General features: G+C 35.2%; 1 protein-coding gene across 1 annotated transcript; it reads left to right on the plus strand.

Moving 5' to 3' along the window:
• The first annotated feature begins 13,305 nt into the window (after nt 1-13,305).
• LOC147622623 (protein transport protein Sec61 subunit gamma-like) lies at nt 13,306-13,642 on the plus strand. The gene is made up of 2 exons (XM_086822594.1): nt 13,306-13,444; nt 13,527-13,642. Exons 1-2 carry the CDS (start codon nt 13,306-13,308, stop codon nt 13,640-13,642), a joined length of 255 nt encoding a protein of 84 aa, XP_086678720.1.
• Nucleotides 13,643-14,494: the final 852 nt, after the last annotated feature.

A 14,494-nucleotide genomic window follows, 5' to 3' on the forward strand; every position in this document is an offset into this window, starting at 1 on the left:
CTCTTGCACATTTTGCCTTGTTTTTTGATCTCTTGTATTTAATCTCTCACGCACCTCATGTGATGCTAGCTTGTTTTTGCACTCATAAGTTTTATGACTCTTTCCTAAAACAACGGGTCCAAACATAAGTTTTATGACTCTTTTCTAAACAACGGGTCCAAACATAGACCTTCGTGCCACACCTTTTCTATCATCTTTGGAAACAAATATGTAACCCATCTACCTTCTCTTATTCTGCATAAAATTTGCCTTCTCATCATAAAATGGATTTGTGAGCCATCTTGTGACAATACAACAAAATTGTAAAAGCTTTTTTTAAAGTAAAGAAACTTCTGTCTGTATCACAGGAAAATAATAATAATAATATCAATTACCCAAGACCTGCAACATCTGCAATTAAGTGCGGATTGCCCAACCTATGCTCTGATACCAACTGTGACGGTCCCGAATCTAACCATATCTTAATCGTACAACTTAATCTAAGAAAACATTAAACTCAGTTAATCGTGCTATTTCTACATAGCAATACAATCAAATCAACCTTCTCAAATAAGAAACAAGCATGCATGCCATATCCAAGATTCTTATCACATAAGCAAAGAATCATGTAATCTCAAACAAACATTCACATAATATAAATCTCTATCAATTATAGCATAGTACATCAATCAAACACAATGTATGTGTCTATCTCAAGATTCTATCATCATCACCATGCTCGACAACATGGTTACTCATTAATGACCAAAACCTAGCCAATCTAGGGCTTTCTCCGATGCGCGTCCACCCAACCTCCACACTAGACATCGCGGCTATCCCATGTATGCCTCTAGTAAATCTCGTCCACTCTGGGTTTTACCAAATGGCTCTTAGAGTGCATAAATCATATTCTCTGTCCGACGTTCCTTGTTTAAGGACAGCCGGCCCGAATCTCAAAATTTCACATGTTGAGTCTCATCATACACATGCATACGTCTCAGTGATGGTTCTCTAAAAATGAGTCCTAAGGTCTCTTTGAGAGCATTCAAAATAGCCATAGTTTTGTTTTCAGCATGAAACTGTCAAAAATAGCCAAGTGTCCCACTTTGCACTCTAATAATTCAAAAATGAAAGGAATTTTAGCTTTCTAGAGTCTCGTGCACTCTTGTATAGTTTCTTGCCAACTAAAACTTTCATGTTTACATCAAAATCTGATTTTAAACGTAAGGAAAGATAAACTCTTTGCAAAATAGCCAGTATCTAGTCATAAAGTAGTCAAATATTCTATTTTCTAATTCTTTATCTCCAAAAGTGTTTATTCTATGAGTTTTTAGACTAAGGTGATCATTTTTAATTAATAAATTCAACCATTAAGCGTTCCATACCTCAACTCAGATTCTCTCATATACATGCTTATCGATTTATTTATTTAATCTTAAAAGAATTTAAAGCAAAATAAAAAAAAGAGTGTTTGTGTACTTTCCCGACATATTTTGTGATATCTTGATTGATTGGGAATCCATGTCTACTCTCCAAAAGTTATGGAAGAGATTCTTGTAGATTTGGTAAGAATCTCAGATCTGCTATCAGGCCTGCAAACTCTGCAATAGGTATAACTTTGTGCACAATTATAAGATACTAGTCATGTGGATACTTAAAATTACCAAAATGCATACGGTCTACAACACCTAGCATGAGCCGAATCGCCAAAATCAGTTGTATGTGAAAGTTGGCTCCAAAAATAGGACACACGTTTTACCTTTTTATCAAATTTTGATTTTCATGTCCATCTACACAAGCAAAGGCTTCGTTTGAGTATACTAAATAATTAAAAACTAAATCTTGAATTTTCACTTAATTTTAACACTTAGAATCTTTACTGCTCAAAAACCACTGAAAACCTGCTAGAATTCATTACTAAAATCTGTAGCATCCAAAACATAGGATTATCTTTAATTATAACTAAGTTAATCTCGGAGGTATGTTACATTCTCCCCATTAAGAAATCGTCATCCTCGACGATAAAAGTATCTTATCCTCAATCATTAGACCTTGAGAAATAGTTTTTCTTACTCAGTTATTATACTTGATATAGTACTTGAGAAGTCATATGCTTTTGAATTTCAAGAAAACTATAAATATACATATGACTTCATCTTGAGATTTCTTCAAGTAGCCTTGGAAAGAATGATTTGACAACTTGCTTGTCTAAGATCTTAAGTTGATATAATAAGCTTTGAACTTGATTTTCCTTTTCTTAGCTATCCCTTGGATAAAATCAACATACTCTGTAATCACTGTATCTATTAGAATCTCAATACTATAGAATTCTTTTCTCTTAGTATTGTGCTCTCTTTGAGGCATTACACAAAGTATTTCATGTTGTAAATCAGTCACTATACATGTCATAAAAAAGATTTCTTGGAATCACAAGTTAATAAAAAATAATAAATCTAATGGAAAATATTATCGTTGTATTTTATTAAACTGCAACGTAATCAATCAATTTGAAAACTCTTATTTTCACTTTGCTTGCATCTTTAGGCTTAATCAAATTTCTTCAACAAGAGAGCGATCCTCTATTCGTTCTTCAATTAAGGAGATTAGAAAGTGAAACACTTTCAAACTTTATGAACACGTGGTTACATAATCTTTCTACTGATGGACTTGCAACCTCCACAATAGATATAGATTTTCCAACCTATACTTATTTACTTCATGATGATAATTTACTACTAAAGAAGAAAACAATGTACTACATGAAATACTTTTTTTGCTCTGGTGGCAAAGCAGACATCATTCTAAATTCTACATCACATCTTTGACCCTATAAGTAATAATCTTTACTATGATCATCTCCAATCATGCAAACCTGCTTCTATATCTTGGCCTTTATAAGCACTAACCAATCTATCCCTAATATGGCATCATATCTTCCCAAAGCTAACAACATATGAAAAATTAGCTTCTGACTTGAGGTCGCCTATGAACAAAAAACACATTCTTGACATAGTGATTACATGTCTATTGCTTTCTCCAAGCTCTACCATTAGATTCTTCTGGTAAAATTTAGTAATTCTCAACTATTTTACCACGTGGAGTGATTAAAAACTATGCATTGTTCTTGAATTATTCAACACTTGAAATACATTATTCACAATCTTTATAGGAATATTAATAATTGAATCTTCATTTTTGGCCTTACTACCTGCATGAACAACAGGATTGACGTGTGCATATGCTTCAATTTCCTCCGCCATAGTTACAGAAGCTTTTCCTCTTGCTGCACGAGCATTTTCATTAATTGAAAATCCACGTACATTCTCTTGCACATTTTGCCTTGTTTTTTGATCTCTTGTATTTAATCTCTCATGCACCTCACGTGATGCTAGCTTGTTTTTGCACTCATTAGTTTTATGACTCTTTTCTAAACAACGGTTCCAAACATAGACCTTCATGTCACACCTTTTCTATCATCTCTGGAAACAAATATGTGACGCATCTATGTTCTCTTATTTTGCATAAAATTTACCTTCTTATCATAAAATGGATCTGTGAGCCATCTTGTGATTATATGACCAAATTGCAAAAGCTTTTTTAAAGAAAAGAAACTTATGTTTGTATCACAGGAAAAAATACAAAATAATAATATTAGTTACCCAAGACCTAAAACATATGCAATTAAGTGCAGACTGCCCAACCTATGCTTTGATACCAACTGTGACGGTACCGAATCTAACCATATCTTAATCGTATAACTTAATGTAAGAAAACATTTAATTCAATTAATCATGCTATTTCTACATAGCAATAGAATCAAATCAACCTTCTCAAATAACAAACAAGCATGCATGCCATATCCAAGATTCTTATCACATAAGCAAAGAATCATGTAATCTCAAACAAACAATCACATGATATAAATATAGCATAGTTTGTCAATCAATCACAATGTATGTGTCTATCTCTAGATTCTATTATCATCGCCATGCTCGACAACATGGTTACTCATAATAATGACCAAAAGCTAGCCAATCTAGGGCTTTCTTCGATGCTCGTCCACCCAGCCTCCACACTAGACATCGTAGCTATCCCATGTATGTCTCTAGTAAATCTCGTCCACTCTGGGTTTTACCAAATGGCTCCTAGAGTGCATAAATCACATTCTCTGTCCGGTGTTCCGTGCCTAAGGACAACCGGCCCGAATCTCAAAATTTCACATGTCGAGTCTCATCATACACATGTATATGAATCAATCATACGCATGCATATCAATCATTCATCTAAAAACAAAGCAATAATAACTCATATATATCATCTCACACTCATCTCTTGTCCATAATCTTTCAAGGCATACATATTCAAATCAATCACAATCAATTTCAAGTATAAAACAAGCTTTTATTTTAAACAGTCTTTAACTTTTCTTTATCTTTTAAGTTACATGGGAATCCTTGTTTTTAACATAATCAATTATCATGTTGCAACGAGCAAAGTCATCTCTAGTCACTATAGCTAAGTCTTAACTATGCTTATGCGTTAGTCCATCTAGTCTATATACATACGATAGTCAATCTTGATAGCAATTTCTAAGGTAAAGCATGATAACTAGTCTCTTTGGAAGAGTAGTATCTTTCAATCTATCTGGAATTAGAGAAAAGTCAAAACTACAGAGTTTTAGGATTTCTAATGCTCTATAAAGCACGTCTCATTGATGGTTCTCTAAAAATGAGTTCTAAGGTCTCTTTGAGCGCATTCAAAACAGCCAAAGTTGTGTTTTCAGCATGAATTTGTTAAAAACAGCCAAGTGCCCCACTTTGCATTCCAATAACTCAAAAACGAAAGGAATTTTGGCTTTCTAGAGTCTCATAGACTCTTGTAGAGTTTCTTGCTATCTTAAACTTTCATGTTAACATCAAAATCTGATTCTAAACATAGGGAAAGATAAACTCTTCACAAAATATTCAAATATTCTATTTTCTAATTCTTTATGTCCTAAAGTTTTTATTCTATGAGTCTTTAGACTAGGCGATCATTTTTCATTAATAAATTCACTTGTTAAGCATTCCATGCCTCAACTCAGATTCACTCATATATATGCTTATCAATTTATTTATTTAATCTCAAAAGAATTTAAAGAAAAATTAAAAAAAGAGTGTTGTGTACTTTCTCGACATATTTTGTGATGTCTTGATTGATTGGGAATCCATGTCTACTCTCCAGAAGTTGTGGAAGAGATGCTTTTAGATTTGGCAAGCCTCTCAAATCTATTATTAGGGCTGCAATCTGGAATAGATATAACTTCGTGCACAGTTATAAGATACTAGTCATATGGATATAGTCATATGGATACTTAAAATTACAAGAATGCATACGGTCTACAACATAGCGTGAGCCGAATAGCCAAAATTGGATGTATGTGAAAGTTGACTCCAAAAATAGGTCACGTTTTACTTTTTTTATATCAAATTTCAATTTTCATGTCCATCTACACACTTAAAGGCTTCCTTTAGTATACTAATTATTTGGAAATTCAATCTTGAATTTTCACTTAAATTTAACACTTAGAATCTTTACTGTCAAAAAAACACTGAAAACCTATTAGAATTACTGAAATCTGTAGCATCCAAAACTTAGGATTATCTTAAATCATAACTTGGTTAATCTCAGAGGTATGTTACATTCTCTCCCCATTAAGAAATCGTCGTCCTCCTCAACGATAAAAGTATCTTATCCTCAATCATTAGACCTTGAGAAATAGTTTTTCTTACTCAGCTATTATACTTGATATAGTACTTGAGAAGTCATATACTCTGACTTTCAAGAAAACTATAAATATCCATATGTCTTCGTCTTGAGATTTCTTCAATTAGCCTTGGAAAGAACGATTTGACAACTTGCTTGTCTAAGATCTTAACTTGATATAATAAGCTCTTAACTTGATTTTGCATATCTTAGCTATCACTTGGATAAAATCGAAACATACTCCGTAATCCTTGTATCTTTTAGAATCTAATTACTATAGAATTCTTTTCTCTTAGTATTGTGCTCTCTTTGAGGCATTACAAAAGTATCTTGATCTTGGAAATCAGTCACTATCCGTGTCATAAACAAGATCTCTTGGAATCACAAGGTAATAAACAATAATAAATTTGATGAAAAATATTATCGTTGTATTGTATTAAACTTCAACGTAATCAATCAATTTGTATACTCTTATTTTAATTTTACTTGTAGCTTTAGACTTAGTCAAATGTTTTTAACAAGAGAGTGATCCTCTATTCTTTCTTCAATTAAGTAGCTTAGAAAGTGAAACACTATCAAACTTTACGAACAAATGTGTTTACATAATCTTTCTATTTATGGACTTGCAACCTCAACAATAGATATAGATTTTTCAACCTAAACTTATTTACTTCATGATGATGATAACTTACTACTTAATAAGAAAACAATATACTATATAAAATACTTCTCTTGCTTTGCTGCAAAGCAGACATCATTCTAAATTCTACATCACATCTTTGACCATATGAGTAATAATCTTTACTATGATCAACTGCAATCATGCAAACCCACTTCTATATCTTGGTCTTTATAGGCACTAACCAATCTATCCCTGATATGGCATCATATCTTCCCAAATCCAACACATGAAAAATTAGCTTTTGACTTGAGGTCATCTATGAACCAAAAACACATTCTTGACATACTGATTACATGTATATGACTTTCTCGAAGTAAGCTCTACCATTAGATTCTTTTGGTAAAATTTAGTTACTCTTAACTATTTTACCACGTGGAGTGATTGAAAAATATGCATGGTTCTTGAATTATTCAGCACTTGAAATACATTATTCACAATCTTTATAGAAATATTGATAATTAAATCTTGGTTTTTGGCCTTACCTGCATGAACAACAGGATTGATATATGCATATTGTTCAATATCCTCGGCCATAGCTATAGAAGTTTTTCCTCCTGCTCCACAAAGAGAATTTTCATTAATTGAAAATCCACGTACATTCTCTTGCACATTTTGCCTTGTTTTTTGATCTCTTGTATTTAATCTCTCACGCACCTCATGTGATGCTAGCTTATTTTTGCACTCATAAGTTTCATGACTCTTTTCTAAACAATAGTTCCAAACATAGACCTTCATGCCACACCTTTTCTATCATCTCTGGAAACAAATATGTGACCCATCTATTGTTGGCTATATATAGAATGTCTCTATATATAGCCCTAGGATCTCCTCTATATATACTCATCTATTGTGTGTATTCCACACACTTTGGGGATTCAATCTTGTGTCTCGTGTGCTATCGCCGCCTCCATCTCCAACATGGTATCAGAGCAAGTTGACATTGTCATGCATGTCCTTGCGGATGGACTATATTCCTAAGCAACCATATAATAGATACCTTTATGTCTATTTCTTTGTGTACATCTTTTCGTGTACATCTCATATTTCTATAACAAAATAATGGTTTTCCATTTGTTATGGAGACTTCTTCCATATTACAGGGTTTATGGATCAGGATTGTATTTGTGTTCAGCTTCAATATAGAGAAGAGACTACAAAAATATTATTTGGCATCGTCACGAAGATAGATTCGCACCCAACCTACATGAATGGATCAAGACAACATGAAGATGGATGACGATGACTCCTTAAAAGCCTTCATGGCTATTGTTCACATAAGAGTGATGAAGTATATATGGGAGTTATGTAGCTCCTTCATGGGGGCTATTGTACATATGGGAGTGATGTAGCTCCTTCATGGATATTGTGTATATGGGAGTGATGTAGCTCCTTCGCAGAATTCATGGCTATTGTATATATGGGAGTGAGTGATGTAGCTCCTTTGAATAATACTTTGTAACTATAAAATAATTTAATATAGCGATAGGTGTATATAGAGCTGTGGGTTTTTCCCTTGAGCCCCCAAGGGTTTTTTCATCCATAGTTAGAGACCCTTCTTTGAGCGGGAGTGTTGGCTATATATAGAATGTCTCTATATATAGCCCTAGGATCTCCTCTATATATACTCATCTATTGTGTGTATGCCACACACTTTGGGGATTCAATCTTGTGTCTCGTGTGCTATCGCCTCCATCTCCAACATCTATGTTCTCTTATTCTACATACAATTTGCCTTCTCATCATAAAATGGATTTGTGAGCCATCTTGTGACAATACAACAAAATTGTAAAAGATTTTTTTAAAGAAAATAAACTTTTGTCTGTGTCACAAGAAAAAAATAATAATAATATCAATTGTAACCCAAGACCTGCAACATCTGCAATTAAGTGGGGACTGCCCAACCTATGCTCTGATACCAACTCTGACGGTCCTGAATCTAACCATATCTTAATCATACAAATTAATCTAAGAAAACATTAAACTCAGTTAATTGTGCTATTTCTACATAGCACTACAATCAAATCAACCTTCTCAAATAAGAAGCATGCATGCCATTTCCAAGATTCTTATCACATAAGCAAAGAATCATGTAATCTCAAACAAACATTCATATGATGTAAATCTCTATCAATTATAGCATAGCATGTCAATCAATCCCAATGTATGTGTCTATCTCAAGATTCTATTATCATCACCATGCTCGACAACATGGTTACTCATAATGACCAAAACCAAGCCAATCTAGGGCTTTCTCCGATGCTCATCCACCCAACCTCCACACTAGAAATTGCAGCTATCCCATGTATGCCTCTAGTAAATCAAGTCCACTCTGGGTTTTACCAAATGGCTCCTTCTCTATCCGGCGTTTCTTGTCTAAGGACAATCGGCCCGAATCTCAAAATTTCACGTCGAGTCTCATCATACACATGCATATGAATCAATCATACACGTGCATATCAATCATTTGTCTCAAAACAAAGTAATCATAACTCATACATATCATCTCACACTCATCTCTTGTCCATAATCTTTCAAGGCATACATATTCAAATCAATCACAATCAATTTCAAGTATAAAACAAGCTTTTAATTTAAACAGTCTTTAACTTCTCTTTATCTTTGAAGTCACAAGGGAATCCTTGTTTTTAACATAATCAATTATCATGTTCCAACAAGCAAGGTCATCTCTAGTCACTATAACTAAGTCTTAATTATGCTTATGTGTTCGTCCATCCGGTCTATATACATAAGATAGTCAATCTTGATAGCAATTTCAAAGGCAAAGCCTAATAACTGTCTCCTTGGGAGAGTAATATCTTTCAATCTATTTGGAATTAGAGAAAAGTAAAAACTACAGAGTTTAAGGACTTCTAATGCTCTATAAAGCACATCTCAGTGAAAATGAGTTCTAAGGTCTCTTTGAGAGCATTCAAAATAGCCATAGTTTTGTTTTTAACATGAAACTGTCAAAAATAGCCAAGTGTCTCGCTTTGCAATCTAATAACTCAAAAATGAAAGGAATTTTGGCTTTCTGGAGTCTCGTGCACTCTTGTATAGTTCCTTTCCAACTAAAAATTTCATGTTTACATCCAAATCTGATTCTAAATGTAGGGAAAGATAAACTCTTCACAAAATAGCCAGAATCTAGTCATCATAAACTAGTCAGATATTCTATTTTCTAATTCTTTATCTCCAAAAGTGTTTATTCTATGAGTCTTTAGACTAAGGTGATCATTTTTAATTAATAAATTCAACTGTTAAGCGTTCCATACCTCAACTCATATTCTCTCATATACATGCTTATCAATTTATTTATTTAATCTCACAACAGAATTTAAAGCAAAATAAAAAAAAGAGTGTTTGTGTACTTTCCTGACATATTTTGTGATGTCTTGATTGATTGGGAATCCATGTCTACTCTCCAGAAGTTATGGAAGATATTCTTGTAGATTTGGTAAGCCTCTCAGATGATCTACTGTCAGGCCTACAATCTGCAATAGGTATAACTTTGTGCACAGTTATAAGATACTAGTCATGTGGATACTTAAAATTACCAAAATGCATATGGTCTACAACCTAGCGCGAGCTGAATTGCCAAAATCGGTTGTATGTGAAAGTTGACTCCACAAATAGGTCACGTTTTTCTTTTTTATCAAATTTTTATTTTCATGTCCATCTACACAATTAAAGGCTTCGTTTGAGTATGCTAACTAATTGAAAACTCAATCTTTAATTTTTGCTTAATTTTAACACTTACAATCTTTACTGCTCAAAAAACACTGAAAACCTGCTAGAATTCATTACTTAAATTTGTAGCATTATCTTTAATTATAACTTGGTTAATCTCAGAGGTATGTTACATTCTCTCCCCATTAAGAAATCGTCAAAGTATCTTATCCTCAATAATTAGACCTTGAAAAATAGTTTTTCTTACTCAGTTATTATACTTGATATAGTACTTGAGAAGTCATATGCTTTTGAATTTCAAGAAAAATATAAATATACATATGTCTTCATCTTGAGATTTCTTCAAGTAGCCTTGGAAAGAATGACTTGACAACTATACATTGACTTTGTACCTAAGAAAATGAGGACTTTTGACTATCTAATGCTTAATCAAATTATGCAACTATATTTCCAACTTTGAATACGATGTTCTAACAAAAGAACTTGAAACGAAATTCCTTCATTTACTAGGAGATATTAGCCACTAAAGGTAAACAAATACGTATTTTTTTACTGTTTACAGGGTGCTTGAGTGGACAAAACTGGGCACCCTGATCTTGCAACCACCCTGTTCCACTTTGACTCTTTGGCAAAATGACACTCTCTTACTACATGATTTACAATACATTTTGATTTCTGACCAAAATAATGATTTCCATAACTTTACATACGTTTTGTTGAATCCTACATGTACTAGATTAGACTGACCAAATGGAGTCGACTAGCTTGACGGTCTGTTAGTGTGAGGCTTCGACTCAATAATCACAATACAATTCAAGAAAATAGAAATTTATGTAAATTTTTGAGGCAGAAAGAGAACAATTCTATATATAATCAAGAAAACTTACAACAATCTGATATGAACTACCCAAATCTAGCCTCCGAATTAGTATGCAAGTCATCTGCATCTCATTATTTGCTTAGTTTTTCGTGCCACAAATATGCACGTGCTTTTTGGGACTAAAGATAAAGTTTTTTGGTGTGTAGACTTCAAGAGAAAAAATATGCAAAATTCAGAGGGCTTTGGTTTCAGAACTAGCGATAAAGTGTTTTAGTGTGTAGAATTCAATAGCAAGATTGTGTAGAATTCAAAGGGCTTCGGAAGTTGTCGTGTAGAAATTTTCTAGTTCTTCATTGTCTAGGAGATATAGTCTCCTTATTAATAGGGTTGTTTTCCTAGGTGGTGGTAAAACCACCGAGCTAAAATTGGTCATGCACACGTTTTCAAGAAATATGATCAAATAAGGTCCTCTTTCGGTAAATTTTGAGTTCACTCATGTGCATATTATTGAGAGTGATCGAAATTTTAGATATGTATATCATTTTATGTAATTTGTTCAAACCTCTACAAAGGAAGACTTATGCGAGTGTGCGGTGAGAGAAAGCTTGGTGGTCAAGAGGTTTGAGCTCTTTTATGGAGTTTGGTTTCCATCAAATTAAACTCAAATATTGATGGAGATTCTCTGCTAAATAAATGATGTAATTCTTCTATTTCAAGATATTGTCATCAAATCTCAATTTTGTATTTGATGATAACAATCATAGTGAGGAGGCCCTGTCAGATGTGAAAACTTTACATCACAATTCTGTAAATTTTATATGTTGACATCTTAGGTGAATGGGCACCTCAAAAGAGATTCCAGATACCCGTATCCTATAGATATATATTCCAGATGCTCCAAAGGAGTGCACCCTTCTTCATGGATGAGGACACGGTAATACTAATTGTTTGAGTCTATTGTTCGTCAATTTGGTTTGTTGTTGTCCATGTATACATTGATATGTTATTTCGTTTTACTGGGAGGTGCACTCCCGCATACAAAGGCCGGTGTAACACAAGTACTACGTATGCACGATCCCACCCTGTCTGTCCACCGAGGGCAATGTTCGTCACCTCAAGAACTTGGAACATCTCAACCACCATCATGTTTCAAAGCACCCCAATGTAGATGTCATTTTCTCACATTGGAACCTTTCAAGGTCCCAACAAGAGTGCTTACTAAAGCCATCCCCTGACATTAGGGTTTACTCAAAGAAATATAGGCTAATGAGGGTATGTGTGGAGTTCCAAGCTTTGTATCAATGCATGTGCGAGAAATACCGTGACACCGTCCGAGCCACAAAATAAGATTTCATCATGTCTTTCGTGGAGGCAGGCATGTACGAGTACAACTCTTGGAGAGAAGCCAAGACAAAGCACTCTAGAAGTGGTGTGCCACGGCCCAATGGGTGCCATGTGTGGGGTGTATGCCTTTGAATTCTAACGGTGAGTGGCCTTTTGTAGATTATTTTGGATACATTGTTTAGATGCATCCTACGGTGAGTCTTTGAGCCGTAGTATAGTTTATGGTGCAGATGATGCAGGCACGAGTGTGTTGGTTAGTGATCGCCTCGAGAAGGAGGCCACTGCATATGGATTTACAAGGCCGGTGGGAGAGGAGGCGAACACGGACACTGCTGATGGCAGCACGGCAGGTGAGTGCCGTCCTTTCAGCATCTCCTTTCGAGGTGATTCGCACATCTCCTTTACAGGTGAACTTGCTTGTGCGAATCTTATGTTTTGTGTTTCTTTTGTTTGCCTTTTCTGCAGAAACGTCCATGAAAGCATCTGCGAAGGTGCATTTTGGGTCATGTATTTATCACACGGCGTGGGTGTTCTTCATAGGAAACGTAGCAAGTACCCGTGTCAGTTTGGGTTACGGTTGGTTTTGCACTTCAAATTTTGAAGACATGGACGAGCTATTGGTCTAAAGGTGGCAGGCGTCACGCACAAAACATTATAAGACCTTTCATGGTTCAACTGGCCCCGGGCAGAAGGCCAGATGACAGCACGACGACCTGCATGAGGGTGGATTTTACCTTCATGACGACGCAATCGCGGTCTCGCCACTACACGCTACAGCACACGTAGATCCATGGCACTTAGGTCTTTTGCCTTGGTGTTCAAGAGGCTAGCTATTGAGGTACTCGCAGTCGTCAATATATGTATTACGATCGCAGGCTTTCTCGCCAAAATTAGTCGGAAGCTGGCCGTAGAGCCAGTCGGCCCCAAATTGAATATATGCACCAGCCTATATTAATATAGCGCACACATCCTCGTTAAGGAATCAGTTGCAATATCATCGTTATAAACTGCTGCTAATTTTCTACAAGGAGACACAACATACGAGATCATGGACGCAGTCCGCGGGATTCAGCCCATCAAAGACCTCGCCGTGCAGGCAGTGCAGAGTAGTGCTGTGAAGCCGATACAGGACTTCACCCTCGACAGCGTGCGCTTCCTTAGGCGATGCCACAAACCAGACCGTACAGGTATAAATACGCGTCATGTAATCTAGGGCATTAATGTAACTTACGCAACTGCAGCTCTAACTTCGTCTGCCCGTGTCGCCAGAGTTCACGAAAGTCGCCTGCCGAACAGCGGTCGGCTTCGTGGTAATGGGCTTCGTGGGCTTTTTCGTGAAGCTCATCTTCATCCCCATCAACAATCTTATCGTGGGCTCCGGTTGATATAGCCGTCGGCCTCAGAATAAGCGGTCCGAATGGTAACCAATGAGGCTTTTGAAGCATTGATGAATCTATAACATCCAAGTTTTGTAGAGACGATCTGTTAAAGGTTACTAGAACCTTAATGAAGTAAATCTTCGCTTTATATAACCTTGTACTTTACGGTTCACTACACGCCTCAGTCCGTTAGAACCACTTTCTTGTATATAATTTCTTTCAAAAGGCTAAAATTTCAAGGCCTACCCTGACCGTCAATTTGAAGGCCTAAACTAGCTCAACCTTTAAAAATTAACTAAATATGTATATTTATGTGTAAAATGTGAGAAATTGTCAAACTAGTAGTCTTCTTTTTCGCACCCCTAATTTCAAAGAGGCCTTCTCTAGAAGGTTTGAAGGGCTTTGGTGCCCTTTGAAGGTTTCAAATTTCACCACTGAATCCCTTGAGGGTGCACCTTGTGACTTTATTTCTTATCACCAATCTAAGATGTCCAAGTTAGGGATGCAAATTAACCACAATAAAGGACCGTTCAACTCATAAAACTTTTATGCTGCCACTCAACATAATGTAACACTAGTCTTTTACTTGAGATACAAAAATGGCTCAACTTTGAGTTATAAATAGTTAAAAAATAAATAAAGAAATAAAGAAGCTAAAGAAGCATTTTATTGTGCTTCAATTTAACATGCACCAACACAAAGTAAAAATATTAAAGAACAACACATATACATATTATTATTTACCATTGCTTTATAACAAATCCATCTTTGCTTATTTTTTAATAGAAGTGGATGCCTCGTCGACCATGTCTTGAGTTAGATCCATACATGCAAACGAGACTCTATCTCTAGATCCAT

This window comes from Cibotium barometz, chromosome 28 (genome assembly GCF_041138505.1).
Source record: "Cibotium barometz isolate CiBa-2024 chromosome 28, ASM4113850v1, whole genome shotgun sequence".
Classification (NCBI taxonomy): domain Eukaryota; kingdom Viridiplantae; phylum Streptophyta; class Polypodiopsida; order Cyatheales; family Cibotiaceae; genus Cibotium; species Cibotium barometz.

What these genes read in the sequence shown, in the direction of transcription:
- LOC147622623 (XM_086822594.1), top strand. Translation starts at nt 13,306, where the DNA reads ATGGACGCAGTCCGCGGGATTCAGCCCATCAAAGACCTCGCCGTGCAG. An exon ending in CCACAAACCAGACCGTACAG is followed by an intron (nt 13,445 to 13,526) that starts GTATAAATACGC and finishes CCGTGTCGCCAG; the next exon opens with AGTTCACGAAAGTCGCCTGC.